The sequence below is a fragment of the Rhineura floridana genome, chromosome 12, assembly GCF_030035675.1.
Source record: "Rhineura floridana isolate rRhiFlo1 chromosome 12, rRhiFlo1.hap2, whole genome shotgun sequence".
NCBI lineage: Eukaryota > Metazoa > Chordata > Lepidosauria > Squamata > Rhineuridae > Rhineura > Rhineura floridana.
This window is the reverse complement of record NC_084491.1, coordinates 4,925,877-4,943,408: the sequence shown is the minus strand read 5'-3', so window position 1 is coordinate 4,943,408 and position 17,532 is coordinate 4,925,877. Positions and strand designations below refer to the sequence as shown.

At 45.6% G+C, this 17,532-nt stretch overlaps 2 protein-coding genes across 3 annotated transcripts in view; both read right to left on the bottom strand.

Annotated features, from left to right (window-relative positions):
* Positions 1-931: 931 nt before the first annotated feature.
* Positions 932-12,994, bottom strand: SNRNP27 (small nuclear ribonucleoprotein U4/U6.U5 subunit 27). Of its 2 annotated transcripts, XM_061592762.1 has the most exons (6): positions 12,866-12,994; positions 11,997-12,117; positions 6,855-6,955; positions 4,319-4,398; positions 2,330-2,394; positions 932-1,246 (listed from the first exon to the last, which is right to left on the bottom strand). In XM_061592762.1, the coding sequence occupies exons 1-6, from the start codon at positions 12,900-12,902 to the stop codon at positions 1,192-1,194; spliced, it is 459 nt and encodes a 152-aa protein (XP_061448746.1). In that variant the 5' UTR covers positions 12,903-12,994; the 3' UTR covers positions 932-1,191. The 2 variants fall into 2 exon arrangements, with proteins under 2 accessions (XP_061448746.1, XP_061448745.1); XM_061592761.1 differs by lacking the exon at positions 2,330-2,394.
* A 4,249-nt stretch (positions 12,995-17,243) lies between these two features.
* Positions 17,244-17,532, bottom strand: part of ADD2 (adducin 2) — a 93,171-nt gene continuing 92,882 nt past the window's right edge. The window contains exon 15 of the mRNA XM_061592308.1: positions 17,244-17,488. Coding sequence (XP_061448292.1) covers positions 17,469-17,488 — 20 coding nt within the window. The 3' untranslated portion in view covers positions 17,244-17,468. The remainder of the gene's footprint in view (positions 17,489-17,532) is intronic.

Below are 17,532 nucleotides of genomic sequence, written 5' to 3'. Positions count from 1 at the left end.
AGAGGCCAAGTCAATTATTATTTGCTATGACAGCTAACGGTAACTCCATGGCTCATGGGCACTATACCTTTGGTTATTAAGATACTCAGAGCAAGGGATAGTCTTAACTATCTTCTTCTGCTTGTATCTCCCAAACATATCTGGCTGGCCATAAGTAAAGCAGGATGCTGGACTAGATGTTTGGTTGGACCCATCAGGGCAATTGTTAAGGTTTGGTATTCATGATCAGTGCCTCCAACCATTACAGATATACCAGCAATGGTCTGGATGCTAAGGCTCAGGCAAGGTTATGTGTACTTTACACATTGCAAAAAACAACCATCACCTGCCCCAACAATTTGTACTAAAAAGACATTGATCAATATGCAAAATTAACACTGAATGATTTTTGCACTAAATATGCATAATTTCATTAACCCATAGCATCCATAGTAGCCTTGCAATGCCTACAAGAAAAGTCCATCCGAGTTGCAGTACCATGTTCACATGCTGGTTTGGGGACAACAAAACAGCGGCAGTGCCCTCTGTTGGCTAGAAGCCAGACAAGTGGGGAACATTGGGTTTGAAATACAGAATTTCTCTGAAGAATAAGGAAAGGTAGTGGAAGTGGTGGTTAAACACATATTCTGAGAAGAATTTTCACCACTCAGTATTTCTCAGGGCTCAAATCCCCACTCAGCCATAAAACTCACTTGGTGACTTTAGCACAGTCACACACACTCAGCCTAACTTATTTCACAACATTGTTTTGAGCATAAAAAAGGAAAAGGGAGAACTGCTTTTGCCCCCTTCAGCTTCTGGGAGGAAAAGTGGATATAAACGTAAAATAGCACACAAACATATTTCAATACCTCAGTAAGACAAAAAAAGTCATTCTCCATCCTAGTTTAGAGAACATACTTTCTGTTTGAAGCACTCTGAAGGAAACACCACAGGTTCTTCTTTTTTAATTTAGCCAGTATTTAAAAACAGAAACCTACAAAAGGAAATCATTTTGTACAAACATGTCATTTGACAAAAACACATTACCATTTCTTCCTATGAGGCAATATCACTTTCATAGATTCTCCACAATTGAGATCCTCCATTTAATGTGGGAAGAAGTTGGGATCCTCTTAGCCACAGGTTTTGTTGTTAAGAGAATTAAGGGACGAGAGCGAAGTTGTCTTTCACATGTAACAAGTGTAGATATTAGGCAATAAAATCCAGAGGCCTGTTGAATCCACCTTTTCGGTTCATGTATTGTCTATAATAAGAAAAAGCAAATATTAGCAATGAACTATACTGAAGCCACAACTCCTCACCTCTAGAAGTTCTCAAAGCCCATCAAATCTTCATGAGTTTTTTTACACTGCCCAACAGTATATCTTTGCAGCCATAAGGGCTAGAATTATTGCAGTAAAATTAATCTCAGTATGCTAATTTTTATATTCTAAAACACCATTCTGCACTTGTGTGATGATTTTGAGTCACACAAGACACACACCTATCTGACTTTTAAGCATGTTTATTAATGCTTAGTTTCTATCTTAACAATTTATGGTAGCAGAATCTATGAACAGCAAAGTCATTATCTCCATGTGGCCCTTATGCAGCTAAAATAGCACCATTCACACACAAGAGGGAACCCTAAAATTTGAAGTAATATAAAAACCTTATTAGAAAAAACAACCCTACAGAGGATGGGGACCCCAAACCCTCAAAGGACTGAGCCATACTCACTGGTCACAAACTAACTGGGTTTTTTTGGAGGAGGAGGGAAGAAACAGAAAATGGTACGGGAATAGAATATCCTGGAAAAAGGCTTAGCTATCTGACATCCTGAACAGAAGCACTCACACTAATATTTTGTTGCAGATACTACTGGTAAGGCTAGAAATCCTACAGGTCAACGTTTCAATTCACTAAAAAGCAAAAAACCCTTGCCATTTAAGATCGTATCTATAGCCAGCAGATATTTCTATCAAACTCTAAAAAGCAGGGAAATTGGGCAGCTATAGTGAATGCACCAGAGGAGCAGAGACTTGACCTCCTCTCGGAGATATTGTACTGCCCTACAAATTTGTCAAAATGTAAACATAATTTGGCTTCGTCTTTCACAGTCCAATCCACTTCCTGTGCAGCTTGGAAGATTTTGGTAACGTGCCTCTGAGCATATGGTGAGTGGTGGCAACGAAGGGGAATCTGTTCTTGTGTTTCTAAAAAAAGGGAGGTTCTGGAACAGTGCTGAGAACTCTTTCTTGCAAGTATTCCTGTGAACAAATTGATGCTGGGCCAAGAAGTGCTCCCACACTCAGGGCCAATTGTTCCAAGTGGAACAAATGCCGACCTGTACTTCCTCTTCTGTGACACATTAATAGCATAGGCGTTTACAGAGCCATCCACTTTCTTGCCCTGCAAGACATAAAGAAAAACCCAAGTCACCTCCAGACAACAAGAGGTGCAGTGACACCTGGAGAGAATAACAACAGCTTGGATCCTAAGTTGCTCCTCTGTTCATGTAAGGGTGCGTTCACAATTTCCCTGCCCCCTCATTGGCAGTCTCTAGGTCATTCCTAGATGTCCTCCAACCCCCAAGAGTAGATTTTCTGGGTGTTGAGGGGGCTGCAGAAAGAAGAGGGAAGAGAACCCATTTATGGAAGAAAAGGTAGCCAATACAAGCCAATGAGCTTTGGAGGAAAGGTAAGACATAAGTGATGACATCAATTAGCAAATCTCAGGAAAGCCAGTGACCACAGAGGTGTCTGTCTCTTCTCTTTTTTAACACTGTCACTTTAGGAAATCTGCAGAGAGAGAGAGAGAGATCCTACTGTGAAGCCAATGCATGTTTCCATGAGAAGCCAGATCAGTAGCTTTCAGGCTACCCACCTTCTGGGAACTCCTCCCACAGCCGTGCACAAACCAAGAAATCCAAGTGTTTTGTGTTGTGGAAAATTCTAAGGCATGTTCTGCAGTGGGGTGGAGAACCTTCTTCAGCCAAACGGCCACATTCCTTTGTGGCCAACCTTCCAGGGGTGGATGCCAGTGGCGAGGGGTGCCACCCCACACTCTTACAACACACACATACATACACTCGGCCTTTCACATATTCTCTCTCCCTGCCACAATTAGGCTTGAAAAAATCCTTCTAATAATAATAATAATAAAATTTTATTTGTTAGTCGCCCATCTGTCTGACTTAACAGACACTCTGGGCGACTTACACAATATAAAACACAATTTAAAACATATTCATACAACAGTAAACCACCTGTTAGTAATAGCCTAACCCACCCCAGAAATCCCATAGGCCTGCCTGAATAACAAGGTCTTTAAGGCTCGACGAAAAGCCATCAGGGAGGACGCATGTCGAAGGTCAAAAGGAAGCAAGTTCCAGAGGGTGGGGGCCATGACCGAGAAGGCCCTCTCTCTGGTCCGCACCAGCCTAGCTGTTTTCACTGGTGGGACCAAGAGAAGGTCTTGTGAGGCCGATCTTGTTTGGCGGCATATTTGGTGATAAGACAATAAGAGGCTTTTTCAAGCTCAACTGCTCCACTGGGTGGGCAAAGAGGAGAGGCTGCAGGCTGGCTGGGGAGGTCCCTTTTCGGCTTAAGGTTCTTCGCCCCGTTCTAGATCATGCACTAGGATATAGTGCCAAGGTCCTGGCCAGGCCCACTGAAGCTCACTGTTGCCTTGTGTGAACTGAGAATACACTGTAGAACCAACCTGAATATTCTCATGCAGCTGTGCTTTGCAAGGGGTACACTGAACATTTATTGAACATTTGCCTGCTATTTCTGGTCCTCATTAAGGAGCACTAGAACACCACTTGCAGTCAACAACTCTAAATGGCTGGTTCAGAAGACATTATCAGGATAAAGGTCTAATTAGAGAGGGAGAGCTAATAACCTTGCCAAAAAATTCCTCCCGTATGACTTCAACCAACAGTGTGGCATGTAAGGAGGTGAATTCAAGATGTGCCAAGGTTATGCCTATTGAATAAAAACTGCTTGTCTTCTTGTTTTGCTACTTATGTCAGTAAGTAAATCTTGGTCAGCCTCTCTTTCTGGCCTCTAGAATTTCAGCAGGTATGGCTCAAACACAATCACTCACTGCTCTACAAAAAAGTTGTAGAGTTGGAAATTTGCCCTTAAAAGAAAAAAACCCACAGCAGATTCTCAGGAAGTTCAATTCTGCAACCACTACCACACTGTGTGGGTTTTCTGTGCTTGTGCAGAGTTGCAGCACACAGCCCACTGTTATGAACTGATGGCAGAACAGCAGACGCAGCTCATCCACATGCTTCCATTGGACTACGCACTACGAAGAAGACACTCACCTTTGTCGTGTCGAAAGATGCAAATCCCATCATTTTCATCATTTCAATTTCTTCTTCTGTCTTGCCCTCTAGATCTTCTTCTGGAAAAGACACAAAGACACAACAAGGACATAAAGTGAAAGGGAGACAACTAGGAGAGCCTTGCTATATTTGCCAGTGAAGAGGTAATGGAGACAAGAATTGCATGGAACTGTCCTAGAACAGCCTTTCTGTTTTGCTTTCAAGGGCCAAACTAGGAGTTAGCCTTCTGATAGGCATCTGTGAGAACAGGATGCTGGACTAGATGGGCAGGTGGCCTGGTCCAACAGGCTCTTTCTATGTTCTTATGAGTTGGAAGATGTTCTGAAAAGGAAGACTTTAATGTGCTAATCAGGAATTAAACACGTATCTTTAAATCAAGCAACAGGGTCAAAACAGATCTTGGATAATGCCCAATATCTCCCCATTTACCCCTTGTACTGAAATCCTGATTTCCGCTCTAGAGACACGAGAGTTTAATGTGACAGCTTATGAATAGTTTGGTCTATACAGACTCAAATACTTTCTCTGACTGTCATCTCTCTCTCTCTCATATCAAGGAATAGGCTCTACGTTAATCTCTTTGAATCTCTTCTGTTATCCTCAGATGGTGAGGATAAGGGTATAGTATCTAACATTTATAACCTGTTTATTAATAAGGAAATGGGCAGAGCTCCAGAGTGGTTTAACCAGCAATCCCTCTTCCCAGGGAATTCTGGGAAATTGTAGCTCCGGAAGGGGAATATGGGTCTCCTGACTCATAGCACCCTTAACAAACTACAGTTCTTAGGATTCTTTGGGGGATGCCATGACTGTTTAAAGTGGTACAATACTGATTTAAAAGTATAGTGCAGATGGAGACTAAGACAACATTCATCATTGGGCTAGACTCGAGCAAGGGACCTGTTGAGTGATGGCACCTTCTGACTTGGTACCTATTCTGATGTTTTTTCAGAAGCAGCAATGCTCTTTTTAATTTTTCAAGGTTTTAAAAACGGATGTATTTTATACTGCTGTGACCTGCTGCTTTTGATTATATATTGTTGTTGTGTTTTGTATTTTATTCTTTTCTCCGTAAACCATCTGGAAATGTTTCAAAGGAAGGGTGGCATGACAGCTAGAGTGCAAGTGGCAAAAGATATGCTGCGAGGCTGACTGGGCACAAGTGAAAAAACATAAACATGACTACTGTGCACCAGTGAGCGTGGTGAAGGCGGCCCACTTTTTTACGTCCATCGCATCCTCAAGCTGCCACCCAGCGGAGCTTTTTTTTATTGTCCAAGGTCTGTTAACATCTCCTCCAGGAAATGGAGTTTTAGACCTTTTGGAAGGCCCTGTGAACTGTTTGGGAGGCACTTTGAAGGCAAAGTTGCTTGCCTCCGTAGCAATCTTGACGCTACATCCACATTCACTCTAGTTCCCAACAAGGTGTTCAGTGAAGTGTCTGCTGCTGCTGCTGATTCTTGGCACCACTTTTAGTTGATGCAGCCTGGACAAGGGGCTTGCAGTGATGCAGCCAGCAACATGTCTTCTCAGCCCTTACCCCTCTTGCCTTATTAAAGCTCTTCAAGGGGGTATAACCAAGTGGATCCATGGTGTTGTCAATGTGTCTTTGAAGGCGGGGGTAGTCCCAGCCACCCTGAAAGAGATGGTGATCTGTTCTGGAAAAAGCTCACCCTGGACCCATTGGTTTGTGACAGCTATGATCTGGTTGCAAATATCCTCTTTCTAGGGAAAGTGATCAAGAGGGTTGTGGTGCAACAACAGGAAGTACTATTGGATAAAACAGATTATGTTGGCCCATTTCAATCTGGGTCCAGGCTTGGTTATGGGACTGAGTCTGCCTTGGTCACCCTGATGGCTGACCTTTATCGAGAGAAGGACAGGACGTGGTGCGACCCTGTTATTCGTATTTGATCTCTCATTGGCTTTTGATACCATTGACCATGGTATACTTCCGAGGTGGGTATTGGAGGCCCTGTTTTACAGAGGTTCCAATCCTATCTCCAGTGGCAGTTTCAGAGAACAGCACTGGGCAATTGTCTTTTGGCCCCCTGGCCATTGTGCTGTGGGGTGCCACAGGGTACCATTGTGTCCCCAATGCTGTTTAACATCTATATAAAGCCAGTGGGAGTGGTCATTAGGAGATCTGAGGTGAGGTGTCAGCAGTACGCTATGATACCCAGCTCTATCCTCTAACATCTGAATCAAGAGGGTGTGCAAACTCTAGACTGATGCCTGGACACGGTGGTGGGCTGGATGAGGGCCAATAAACAGAATCTGAATCCTAATAAGATGGAGGTGCTGTGGGTAGGATACGAGTCATCACCAACAAAACCAGAAAGTTGTCAAGTCAACACAGCTTGCCCAAAGGCAGGATCCATCTCACATTAACAACCCCTCCCCTTAATAAATCCATGTGATCTGGACTGCAAAGTAGAGTGCTGAAATTAATAAGGTGCATCACAGCACATTATTGTCCAGCATGGCTTGCAACACCACAACCCTGTTTTATTACCTGTGATCTGGCGCTCTTTGCCTTTGGCATCTTTGGCATCTTTCTTTTCATCTTTCTGTCGGGAAGGGGAAGAAGAACTGGATCTATGTCGCCGTGGAGATCTAGAATGTCAAACCAGCGCAGATTGCACTTTAATGGCAAAGGAAATTATGAGGTGCATTTGCCAGCCAATGAGACACACAAAAGGAGACGTGCTGGCACATTTGCAGGGTAGTTTGGTGGTGGTGGGAGGAAGAACTCAAAAACAGAATGAAAACATTTACAAAGCCACATACAAAGGGTTGTAGGCAACCCAGGACTTGTGAGCAAGACCTGCTAGGCATCTGTGATGCTCCCTACACTCATTGTAAAGGAAGCACAGCTTCCTCTTTTGGGTAGCCACCAGCAGGAGAAATGGAAGTGGGCAGGAGCTGCAAACGCTTTAAAGTGAAGGCAGAAGGGTACATTGCTGCCACCATCTCTATCGCTAGCAGCAGCTATTGCCACTACCTCCTTTGGAAGAGTGAGCGACATGGATCCTGCCAAGACGGAGACAGGCAAGCTCAGCCTAACCAACACCGGCAAGCAAGGACAGCCTGCATGAGGAAGGAAGCATGCCGGAGAGGACGGTTGGATCTTTAAAGCAGAGGAAGAAGCGCATGTTGCTATTGCTTTGGGACGCGCCAACTGCAACCTCCCTCTCCTCTATCTCAGTTGCTGGGTACACAGAGGATACCAGCAGGAAGGACAGGCTCTCTTGCCCCCCATTTATTCTGCAGAGTTAATGACAAGGTATTAGGCACTCCTATTTCTCTTATCATCCAAAGGTATGAGCTGCACACATCTCTGCCTATCTGAGCAGCTAGAAAGTGGCGCTGCCTCAGCTGGGCTGCTCTTGCAGCCTGTTGCATCAGCTCCCGGCTGGGTCAGGGACATAAAAGCCCAGTAGCCCTTCAGCGGCAAGCCTGCCACCAGCAGAGTTGCCACCAAAGGAGGTCATCCATTGGGGAGTCGCTTACAGAGGGTAAGGGTGCTACCCCTTGTAGGTTTTCATCTCCAGTCTAGAGGAGGTTGGTAGTAGGGAGGGTGTAAGGTGCATATGCATGATAAGAGAAAGTCACCAGATGCCTTCAGAATGGCAGCAGCCCAGCCTTCCCCAAGTGTGTGACGGGGGAGTAGGTGTGCTCAGCATTAAAGATATTGGGCAGGTCATGTGTCGCTTTTGTAATACTGTGTCCAATTCTCTCAGAAGCATACTGGGGTAACTGGTTCTGTTCATTTTTGTTGGAGGGCTGTTATTTATATCATATGTTTAGGAGGTGTCTCAGGAAGAAAGAACATGGGTGATGCCACCCCAATTCCAGTGATCATGAATAGAAGGACGTATAGCCATGGGGAGGTGATAAACTACCATGGAAGATGAGGGCAAGGCTATCTATGCCTTGTTCCCACTCCCCCCCGTTCATGGGTTCCTGGTTGCTCATCAGCTGTGCCCACTGGACTGTGTGTGCTGTTTAGCATCAGATCAGTACACAGTAAGACCACATTCATCTACAATTTGATTGTGGATGATGGTGTCCATCTGATGTGTATTAACAAGTCTTGGGGGGATGAGCTGGGAGGAATTGATCTGACTCTGCTTCGCCCACCTGCATACTCGGTGCAACATCAGCACAGATGACAGGGATGGGGGGGAGGGGTTGTTGTGGTACACAGAACTTCTACTTGTCACTAGGAAACCACCCTCTTGGAGCTGGCAGTGAGGGCCTGCACTTGGTGTCAGGCAAGGGGACAGTAAAGAAGGATTGCTACTGCTGCTCGGCTTCTCTGACTGAGCTGGTGGAGGCCGTCTTGGCTGTGGTGTTGGAGGCGCCCAGAACAATAGCTCAGGACTTCCTGGCCTCCATTGTGACTGTCTCAAGTTATCTTCGGTCTGACACACAGGACAGGCCACACCCTCAACTTGGTTTTTGCTCCAGATGGAGGAAGGGGTGGTCTGGAAGTACGGGGTGGGGTGGATATCACCCCATTGTCATGGTCAAATCCGTTCCTGGTGAAGTTTGGACTTATGGCCCTGATCCCCTCCTGCAAGGGTGGTGGACAGACTATGGTGGTCTGCCCCTGGAGACCAACGGAATTCAATGGGTACCTAAATGCTCTGTGGGACTTTGCAGGAGACAGAGCAGATGACCCTGTTGAAGAACACAGGAAGCTGCTTTATAGTCAGGCCAGTGGTCCATCTAGCTCAGGACTGTCTACACAGACTGGCAGTGGCTCTCCGGGATCTCAGGCAGGAGCCTCTCCCAGCCCTACCTGGAGATGCCACCGGGGATTGAACTTGGGGCCCTCTGCATGCAAGGGAGATGCTCTGCCACTGAACTATGGCCCTTCCCCAATTAAGCCCTTGTCACACTGTGGAACAAGATGCACCAGGCTCTTAACACGGCCGTCCCTGAGCCACCTCTCTGGCACTGTGGAGCCTAGTTTGCACCTTAGTCCACCAATGAGCTAAGGGCAATGAAACAGGCTGGACAATGGCTAGAGTGCAAGTGGCAAAAGACGTGCTGTGAGGTTGACTAGGCACAAGTAAAGCACCATAACTGTGCCTCCTGTGTGGCAGTGAAGGCGGTGAAGAAGGCCCACTCTTCTGCCTCCATTGCGTCCTCAAGTAGCTGTCCAATGGAGCTTTTTCTTACTGTCTGTTAACATCTCCTCCAAGAAATTGAGTTTTAGATCCTTTGGAAGCTCACTGTGAAGGCATTTTGAGGGTAGTTGCTCACCTCCCTAACAATCTTGATGCCATATCCACATTTACTGCAGTCCCCACTGAGGTGTCCAGTCAACATCTGCTGTAATTTCTTGGTATCAGTTTCAGTTGATGGGGTCTGATAACGTGGACAAGGTGCTTGTGACAATGCGGCCAGCAGCGTGTCTTCTTGACCCTTGCCCTTACTGAGGGGGTATGACCGAATGAATCCAGGGCATGGTCAATGTGTCCTTGTGTGTGTGTGTGGGGGGGTGCTAGCCACTCTGAAACAGTGATCTGACTGCTCTTGAAAAAGCCCACCTTGGACCCTTTAGTTTGTGACAATTACTGCCCAGTCGCAAATATCCCTTTTTAAGGAAGGTGATCAAGAGAATTGTGGTGCAGCAATTGCAAGTACTCTTGGATGAAACAGATTACACTGACCCATTCCAATCTGGGTTCAGGCCTGATTATGGGAGTCAACTGGCCTTGGCCACCCTGATGGATGACCTTTATCAGGAAAAAAGACAAGGGGGGGGTGACCCTGTTATTTGTACTTGATCGCTAAAGACCTTTTGATACCATTGACCACGCTGGCCTTCCAGACAACTTGGTGAGATGGATATCAAAGGCACTATTTTACAGTGGCTCCCATCCTATCTCCAGGGTTGTTTTCAGGGTATAGCACTGGGTAATTGTCTTTCAGCTCCCTGGCAGTTGCACTATGTGGTGCTGCAGGGTACCATCTTCTCCCCAATACTGTTTAACATCTATATGAAGCCCTTGGGAGCAGTCATTAGGAGATTTGGGACAAGATGTCAGCAATATGTTGATGATGTGTTTTTCTGCCACCCTGGGTGAAATATAAATTTAATAATAAGTTGTCACAGCAACTTGGCATGTCCCCCAAGCCCACTTAAGTAGGCTCAGGGTGGTTTCACTACTTGCATGGGAAGGATGTCCCAGTTCAGGACTGGGTCAGCATATGGGGACTACTTCGCGGGGGCTGGGAAGCAGGCTCAGTCTGTTCATGCCAACACATCTGCCAGCACATCATTGGCGATGGGAGCAGACACATCTGCCAGCTGTTCACCAGCCCCCTCCTCTGAACCTCTCCTGCTCCCCCCACCCTGGGCAGTGGTGTTGGAGGCGGCTCAGGAGGATGGGCAGAGTCAAGAGTCATGACAGTGACAGTAGGAGGCTCAATGCCCGGCACCGTCTCATCAACAGCCCCTTGCGGGTGGAGCTGTCCCTGACCAGGCTACCTTCCTCAGCAGACCACTGGAGCTCTCCCCTGGGCCCCAGTCCTCCTCCCTCTGCTTGGAGCTCTCTATGGGGCCCATGACACATACAACCATTTTGCATTTATTAAGCAATAGTACGCTAGTTTGGGAGGAGAGGTGCTCAGAAGTATAATACCCTATTACAGGAAAAGAGCTGTGATCAACAGGGAGAGATCAAACGGACAGAGGATGCAATAGAAAACTGTTCAGATTGGAGAGGGAGATTATTTATAAATAAAATGGTAAGAAAGGTGCAGTTTACAGAGAATGCAAGGACCCCATGCCCATCAGCTCTCCTTGTACAAAATAAAAAGGTTCAAATTTAGCTACAATTTACACCAAGGGACATACATTTCTCTTCCTTACTCAGCCAGGATTTTACAGCTCTCAGAAGCCATCCTGTTTAGCCCTAAACAAAAACCCCTCCTCATTGTCAAACATCACAGCAAAGCCATTGCTGAAGGTGGGAGAGAATGGAGTCAACACAGTTAAAGACTATCATGAGAAGGAACTGATAAAAGCAGTTAAGCTGCCAAGACCCGATGCTGCCCTCCTATCCAATAAGCAACTCATAATTCCCTTAGGAAAAATAGTTAACTGACTCATGAATTCCTGTAATTAAAAGGGGGGGAAAGACAAAATAAATCTTTCAAACAAAGGTAAATTATATGAGCTGATTTGTTTAATCTATTATGCTTAAAAATAGGCTTGTCTTACCTTGTTTTTTTCCCTTGAAGCTTAGGGAATATTCTGTTTAGTCTATTATGTATGTTATGATTTTTGCCTTGTATTTCTTGTATTTAATTTTATATGCAATGTTTATATTATGCTGATACTAAAGAGGATGTTATGTTCAGTTAATTGTATTTTATTGATTGATTTTTGTACCTGCTGTTTTAAGATGTTTTGACTTGTTGTACACCACTTAGAGTTTTATTTAAATATAAGTGGTATATACATGGTCTAAATAAATAACAAAAAAATAAATATCCACCCATCTTTTCCACAACAGTTGCTAGTGGCAAGAGCTAGTAGCCTACTGTGCCCTCACACATCCACTGCCTATAACAAGAGCACTACTTACAGAACAAGTTAACAAAAACTTACAGCAACTATCTGATGTCACCTCCTCACCTGGATCGTCGTCTATGTGGGGAACGAGAACGACTTCTCCTCCTATCTCTGTCCCGAGACCTCGATCGCTCCCGTCGCCTCCTTTCCCTCTCACGTGAGGTGGATCTGGAACGCCGACGCTCTTAAAGAACAAGCAACCTTAGTTAGATTTAATGTACCTGTATTTCTGAAGTACAGCTATCCCTCCTGCAGTAACACACCATACCCAATGGAGCTTCAACAAAGCAGTGTACCTTTCAGTCTCAGCCCTGCATATTAAAGTTTGCCCAACCTGCAAACCTACAAAAAGCTCAAAGCAATCTACTTTTAGATCTGTCCCGTTGTGCCCTCAAGAGCAGTGCTTGAATTACAACAGGAAAAGCAGGTGGCTTTGAATTAAATCCACTTGCCCCACACCTGGACACCTCCCAGCTTTAGCCAAATTAAACACGCCCTACTAACATTCTGCTCACAGTACTTAAAGGGGCGAGGGTCCTCTCTGCCTCCCCTTGCAAATCGCCCACTGCTCGCATGGCTATTTATGTACTGATGGTGCTTTTAAAAAATATCATAAACATGAGATAGGTTGACATTTTCTTTCAAGTTGCCTACAATTTAAAATCAGTTGTGGTGAAAGCCAGAGGGAGAACATGACACGAGAGAGAGAGAGAGAACAAGAGCTTCGCCCTGCCTTCCTTCACCCACACCGCGCTTAGCTTTATAAGCCCCGGCCCGCTCGGCCACACAGACTTGGCTAAGCTCAGCCACAGCCGAGGAGGAAGAGGAAGGCAAAGGCCTTGTCGGAAAAGCGAGGGGGGGGGCGAGACGGAGAGGCAGCAAGAAGGGCCAAGATGGGATTCGGACACCGCGTACCCCCCACGTCTCCTTACCCCTCCGAGGCGGGGACCGGGAACGGCTCCGGCCCATCACCTCTCGGTGGAAGCCCTCACGACGAGGCGGCGCTCTTCCTTTAACCACCCGTCAAGACTTCCGACGAAGTGGTCCCTGCCCCTTCGGCTCCGGCTAGGAACACGTCACTAAGAGCCTTGGGTTCCGCGCCCGGGATTGGCCCGCTGTTCCCCGTCCCCCTCCCACGCTGCTGACCAATCTCCGAGCGCGGCGCGGCAGCCCGGCACGGGCGGGGCACGCCCCCTCGTTCTCGAGGTTTGGAGCTCTTGTCCGGCTCGCTCTTTCTGGAGGGGAGGGCGGCGCAGTTCCAGCCGCGCATGCTCAGAAGGAAGGCCCCTTGTGTCCTCTGGGTAGCAGTGCTGCTCCTACGCCGAGTAGACCTCACTTGAAGCTAATAGACATGTTAAACTAAGGTTTATTGATTTCAGTGGATCTGCTCTCAGTAGGACTCAGTGGAACACAACCCAATGGGGTTGGCCTTGATGGGAGGTGGGGCCAGCTGTAGTCTGATCCCATGCACGATTACACAAGAGTAAGTCCCGTGGTATTCTGTGGGGCTCCCTCTCTCTCGTGTATATGGGACTGACTGCTTCTTTGCAGAGCTTGGAAAAGTTACTTTTTTTGAACTACAACTCCCATCAGCCGCAGCTAGCGCATGCTGGCTGGGGCTGATGGGAGTTGTAGTTCAAAAAAGTAACTTTTCCAAGCTCTGCTTCTTTGTTACTTAATATATTACTTATTCACTAATAGGTAAAAACTCTTGCAGTTTAAGAATGTACCTATAGCCAACAGCTATTTCTATCAAACTTAAAAACAGGGAAATTGGATAGCTATAGTGAATGCACCAGGAGAGCAGGAGACCTGATCTCCTCTCTGAGATATTGTACTGCCCTACAAATTTGTCAAAATGCAAACACAATTTAGGTTGGTCTTTCACAGTCCAATCCATTTCCTGTGTAGCTTGGAAAAATTTTGTAACATGTCCCTCTGAGCATATGGTGAGTGCTGGCAACACCATCAATCAGCCCAAATAACAGAAACAAGATATGCGCTGTGCTGATCTTGTTTTAGCAGGGAGGAAGCAACAATATTAGGATACAGCTGATATAGTTCAGTTAAATATGTTTGATTTACTTTGCAATTTCAGTGAAGTTTCCTATAGTAAATCATTTTCTTTTGCTTCCATTTCTGTGAATGTGTGAAGGGCAGCGACGCTTTGCAACACTAAAAAAAAGCTCCAAAAACAATGGTGGAATAATGGAACTGACTGTTCTGCAGAATAGTTTCCAGTGGACATGAGGAGTCTCTCAGTTTGCACAACATTAAACAGTGGGAGGTGAAATATATTCGAGCAAAATTCTAGGTGTGCTCTATGTTTTGAATTGGCCATGTCCATCTTTCCTTAAGTGGAGTGGTTTAAGCATAGCAGGCTGAACACATGGATCTTGGGCAGGCCAAGTTTGTTTTTTCCAACAGCTAGAGTCATTGCTTCAGTAGCAACATATTGTAATCCATCTGATTTTACATCAGATTGCAGTTTCAGATTCATCTGTTAATGCGCCCAAAATAGAAATAGAGCATAACCTCAAGTTTGAAACACAAAAGGCAGTCTTCACCATCATATGACATTGACCAATAAAAAGGCTTTGATATTAATAAAAATAAAGTTGACACAGGATTCTAGGATAAAAAGTAAGATAAATATAATTTTCTAGGTTAGATTCTCTACAGAAACTGTAGTAACACAAAAAAGCAAAGTAAGGAGGATACCAACAAACATACAAAAAATGTGGTTCTTCATCTTTGTAGATGCAGTTCTGACTGCAGATTTTGCCACCACTCACATATGCTTAGAGTAGAGGCACGTTACCAAATTCTTCCAAGCTACACAGAAAGTGGATTGGACTGTGAAAAATCAACTCAAACTGTTTGCATTTTTACCAATTTGTAGGGCAGTACAATATATCCGAGAGGAGGTCAGGTCTCCTGCTCCCCTGGTTCATTCACTATAGCTGCCCAATTTCCTTGCTTTTAAAAGTTCAGTAGAAATATCTGTTGGCTATAAGTACATTCTTAAACTGCAAGGATTTTTTTTGCCCATTAGTGAATTTCTCTGCTTTTTAATCCAGGAGGTGGGAAATGGGATGCTGTGCAGATTGGCTGAGAATGGATTGATCATTTTCATGTTTATTGAGTTCAATGGGATTTATTTCATCTGCAATGTTTACGATAGCTGAAACTAACTGTGGGAGGGAGGGAGAGGAGGGAGAGTGGATTGGAAGGGGAGGGGTGGGAGGGGTGGGAGGGGTGAAGGAAAGGAGGAAGAAGGGAAGGAGAGTGGGAGGGAGGGAAATACAGGTCTGATCATTTGCATGCTTATAGAGTTCAGTGCGATTTACTTCCATGCAGTCATGCTTAGGATAGGTGAAACTGACCTGGGGGAGGGGCAGGGAGGGGGAAAAGGTAGGGACAGGGGGAAGGTGGAGCAGAGGAGGGGAGGAGATTGGGTGGATGGACATTGGGCAGAGGGAAAGCCCCTTTGCTTTCCAAAAGGAAAACATTGTGACAGTATCATTCTTTTTCAGCGTTTTCCCCACCTTTTTATTCTACAACAGATGCAAGTAGTCTCCCACCCAAATTTAAACCACAGCTGTCCCTGGCCACATCCACACCAGACCTTTATTCCACTTTAAACAGTTATGGTGTCCCCCATAGTATCCTGGGAAGTGGAGTTTGTGAAGGGTGCTGAGAGTTGCTAGGAGACGCCTTGTTCCCCTCACAGAGCTACAATCCTCAGAAGAGGGACTGACTGTTAAACCACTCTGGCCAGTGGCGCTCTGTCAGGGGAATAGGAGTCTCCTAGCAACTTGCATGCATCAGGTTCCAGGTTCGATCCCCCGCATCCACAGTTAGGGGTGGGAAAGATTCTTGCCTCAGACCCTGGAGAGCAGCTGCCAGTCAGCGTAGGCAGCACTGAGCTAGAGGGACAACGGTGTGGCTTGGTATGAGGCAGCTTCCCATGTACCTAAGTAGGGAGCACATCTCTCTCCCATCCCAAACAACCAGGTTTTTGAGGCCCTGGTTTTTGAACTTCGTGGATATCTTGTGCCAGCCCATAGTAAAAAAAACAGATTTCCAAAAGGCTTTCCGTGTTCTGGTGAAACTTTATTTGCATCTGCTGTTTTTTGTTTTTAAAGCAATCAAAGGAGACAAAAGCTGTTTTTGAGGAGTTTCTGATCCAGATATTTAGCAGTATTGTGCTTCGCCTAAGCCTTTGCAACCCAGTAACAACCAAGACCTTCCTCCTGGCTGAGTCCAGGCCCTTTAATACAGCATTATCCAGTAGGTCAAGAAGATGAGCATCGACAATCACCTGTGTGGAGGGGCATGCAGTGTTAGCAGAATGACAAAGCGACACCCGTTTGGGGAGGGCTCAGCTGCTGACTCACAGCACGTATCCAAAGGTTTGAAAACCAAAGTACGATACAAAAAGGAAGATATAAAATTGCAAAGGAAAACAAACCACCAAGAAACAAATTGCCAGTCTAAATTCTCTCAATCATTGAAAAAATGGCAACATACAGAAAGAAAAATATAGACTTTTGTGTAATAACGCGCAGAGAGGAGTCTTAAGTTGCAAGAGAATGATTATTTACATCAAAATCTCAAAGGTAGACTTCACAATATCAGTCAAAGGCCAAACACAAGTGTTTTATTTACAGAGGGCAGCATTGAATAGCACTCTGAAGCAACGATTGTCAGACACAGACATTTATGTTTTAGCAGCCTGACTGACACAAAGAGCAGGACATTTGGTTCTGGCAGATCTGAGCCACAGCTGGCTCCAATCCTTTTTGGTGTGGAGAGGGGTAGTCCAGGCCCCAGACTACCCTCACTAAGGACTAGTGCCAGCCATGATCAGGGCTACTGCTAATGCCAGTGTATTGTCGTGGGCAACATCCCTAGGAGTTACTGTGGAGTTCCAGGGTGGGAATTGCAGCTTTACCAATCATGAATGAGACATCTGATGTCATTTGGCATTTCCAGCCTTTATGTTTCTCCATTAGCCATTTCCCATAATTTTAGTCAATTTATTACTGCCTTTGCTCCTCTTTTTTGTTTTGCCCTTCCAGAAACCTGGTGCTATATCCACACATTCAGTCTTGCTACATGTAACTCTACTGGGATGTTTGGCTTCACCTAGTTCTGTGTATGTATTTTGCAATCACACCAAAACTGTGAAATTTTATATCGGGCACAGAACCTAGCACCCTAAAAATCCTGGCTGTGGTGGGTTGCTGAGAGTATAGTATACTATCCCTAAACCTCCTGCACTAGGCACAAATCAGTGTTGGTTTCTGACCTAATAGTAACCTGTGATCTGGCTTCCTCAAAGGCTGCCTCCTCCACACTATGTCCTATTCCACTGCAGTCTCCCAGATCAACAGAGTCAATGCCTTCTTGGATACTTCATCACTGCATCAAGTTCCAGAGTTGTTGATTGCTGGTTGAAATATAGAGGGAGGTGGTTAGCACTTCGGTCAGGGAGCACCTCTCCGGGAACTGGATTTGTCCTGCAGGCTACTAGTTGAACCCTGTGGAGACTGAAAGAAGGCAAGTAACAGACACTCCTAGTTTCGCTTTGGTG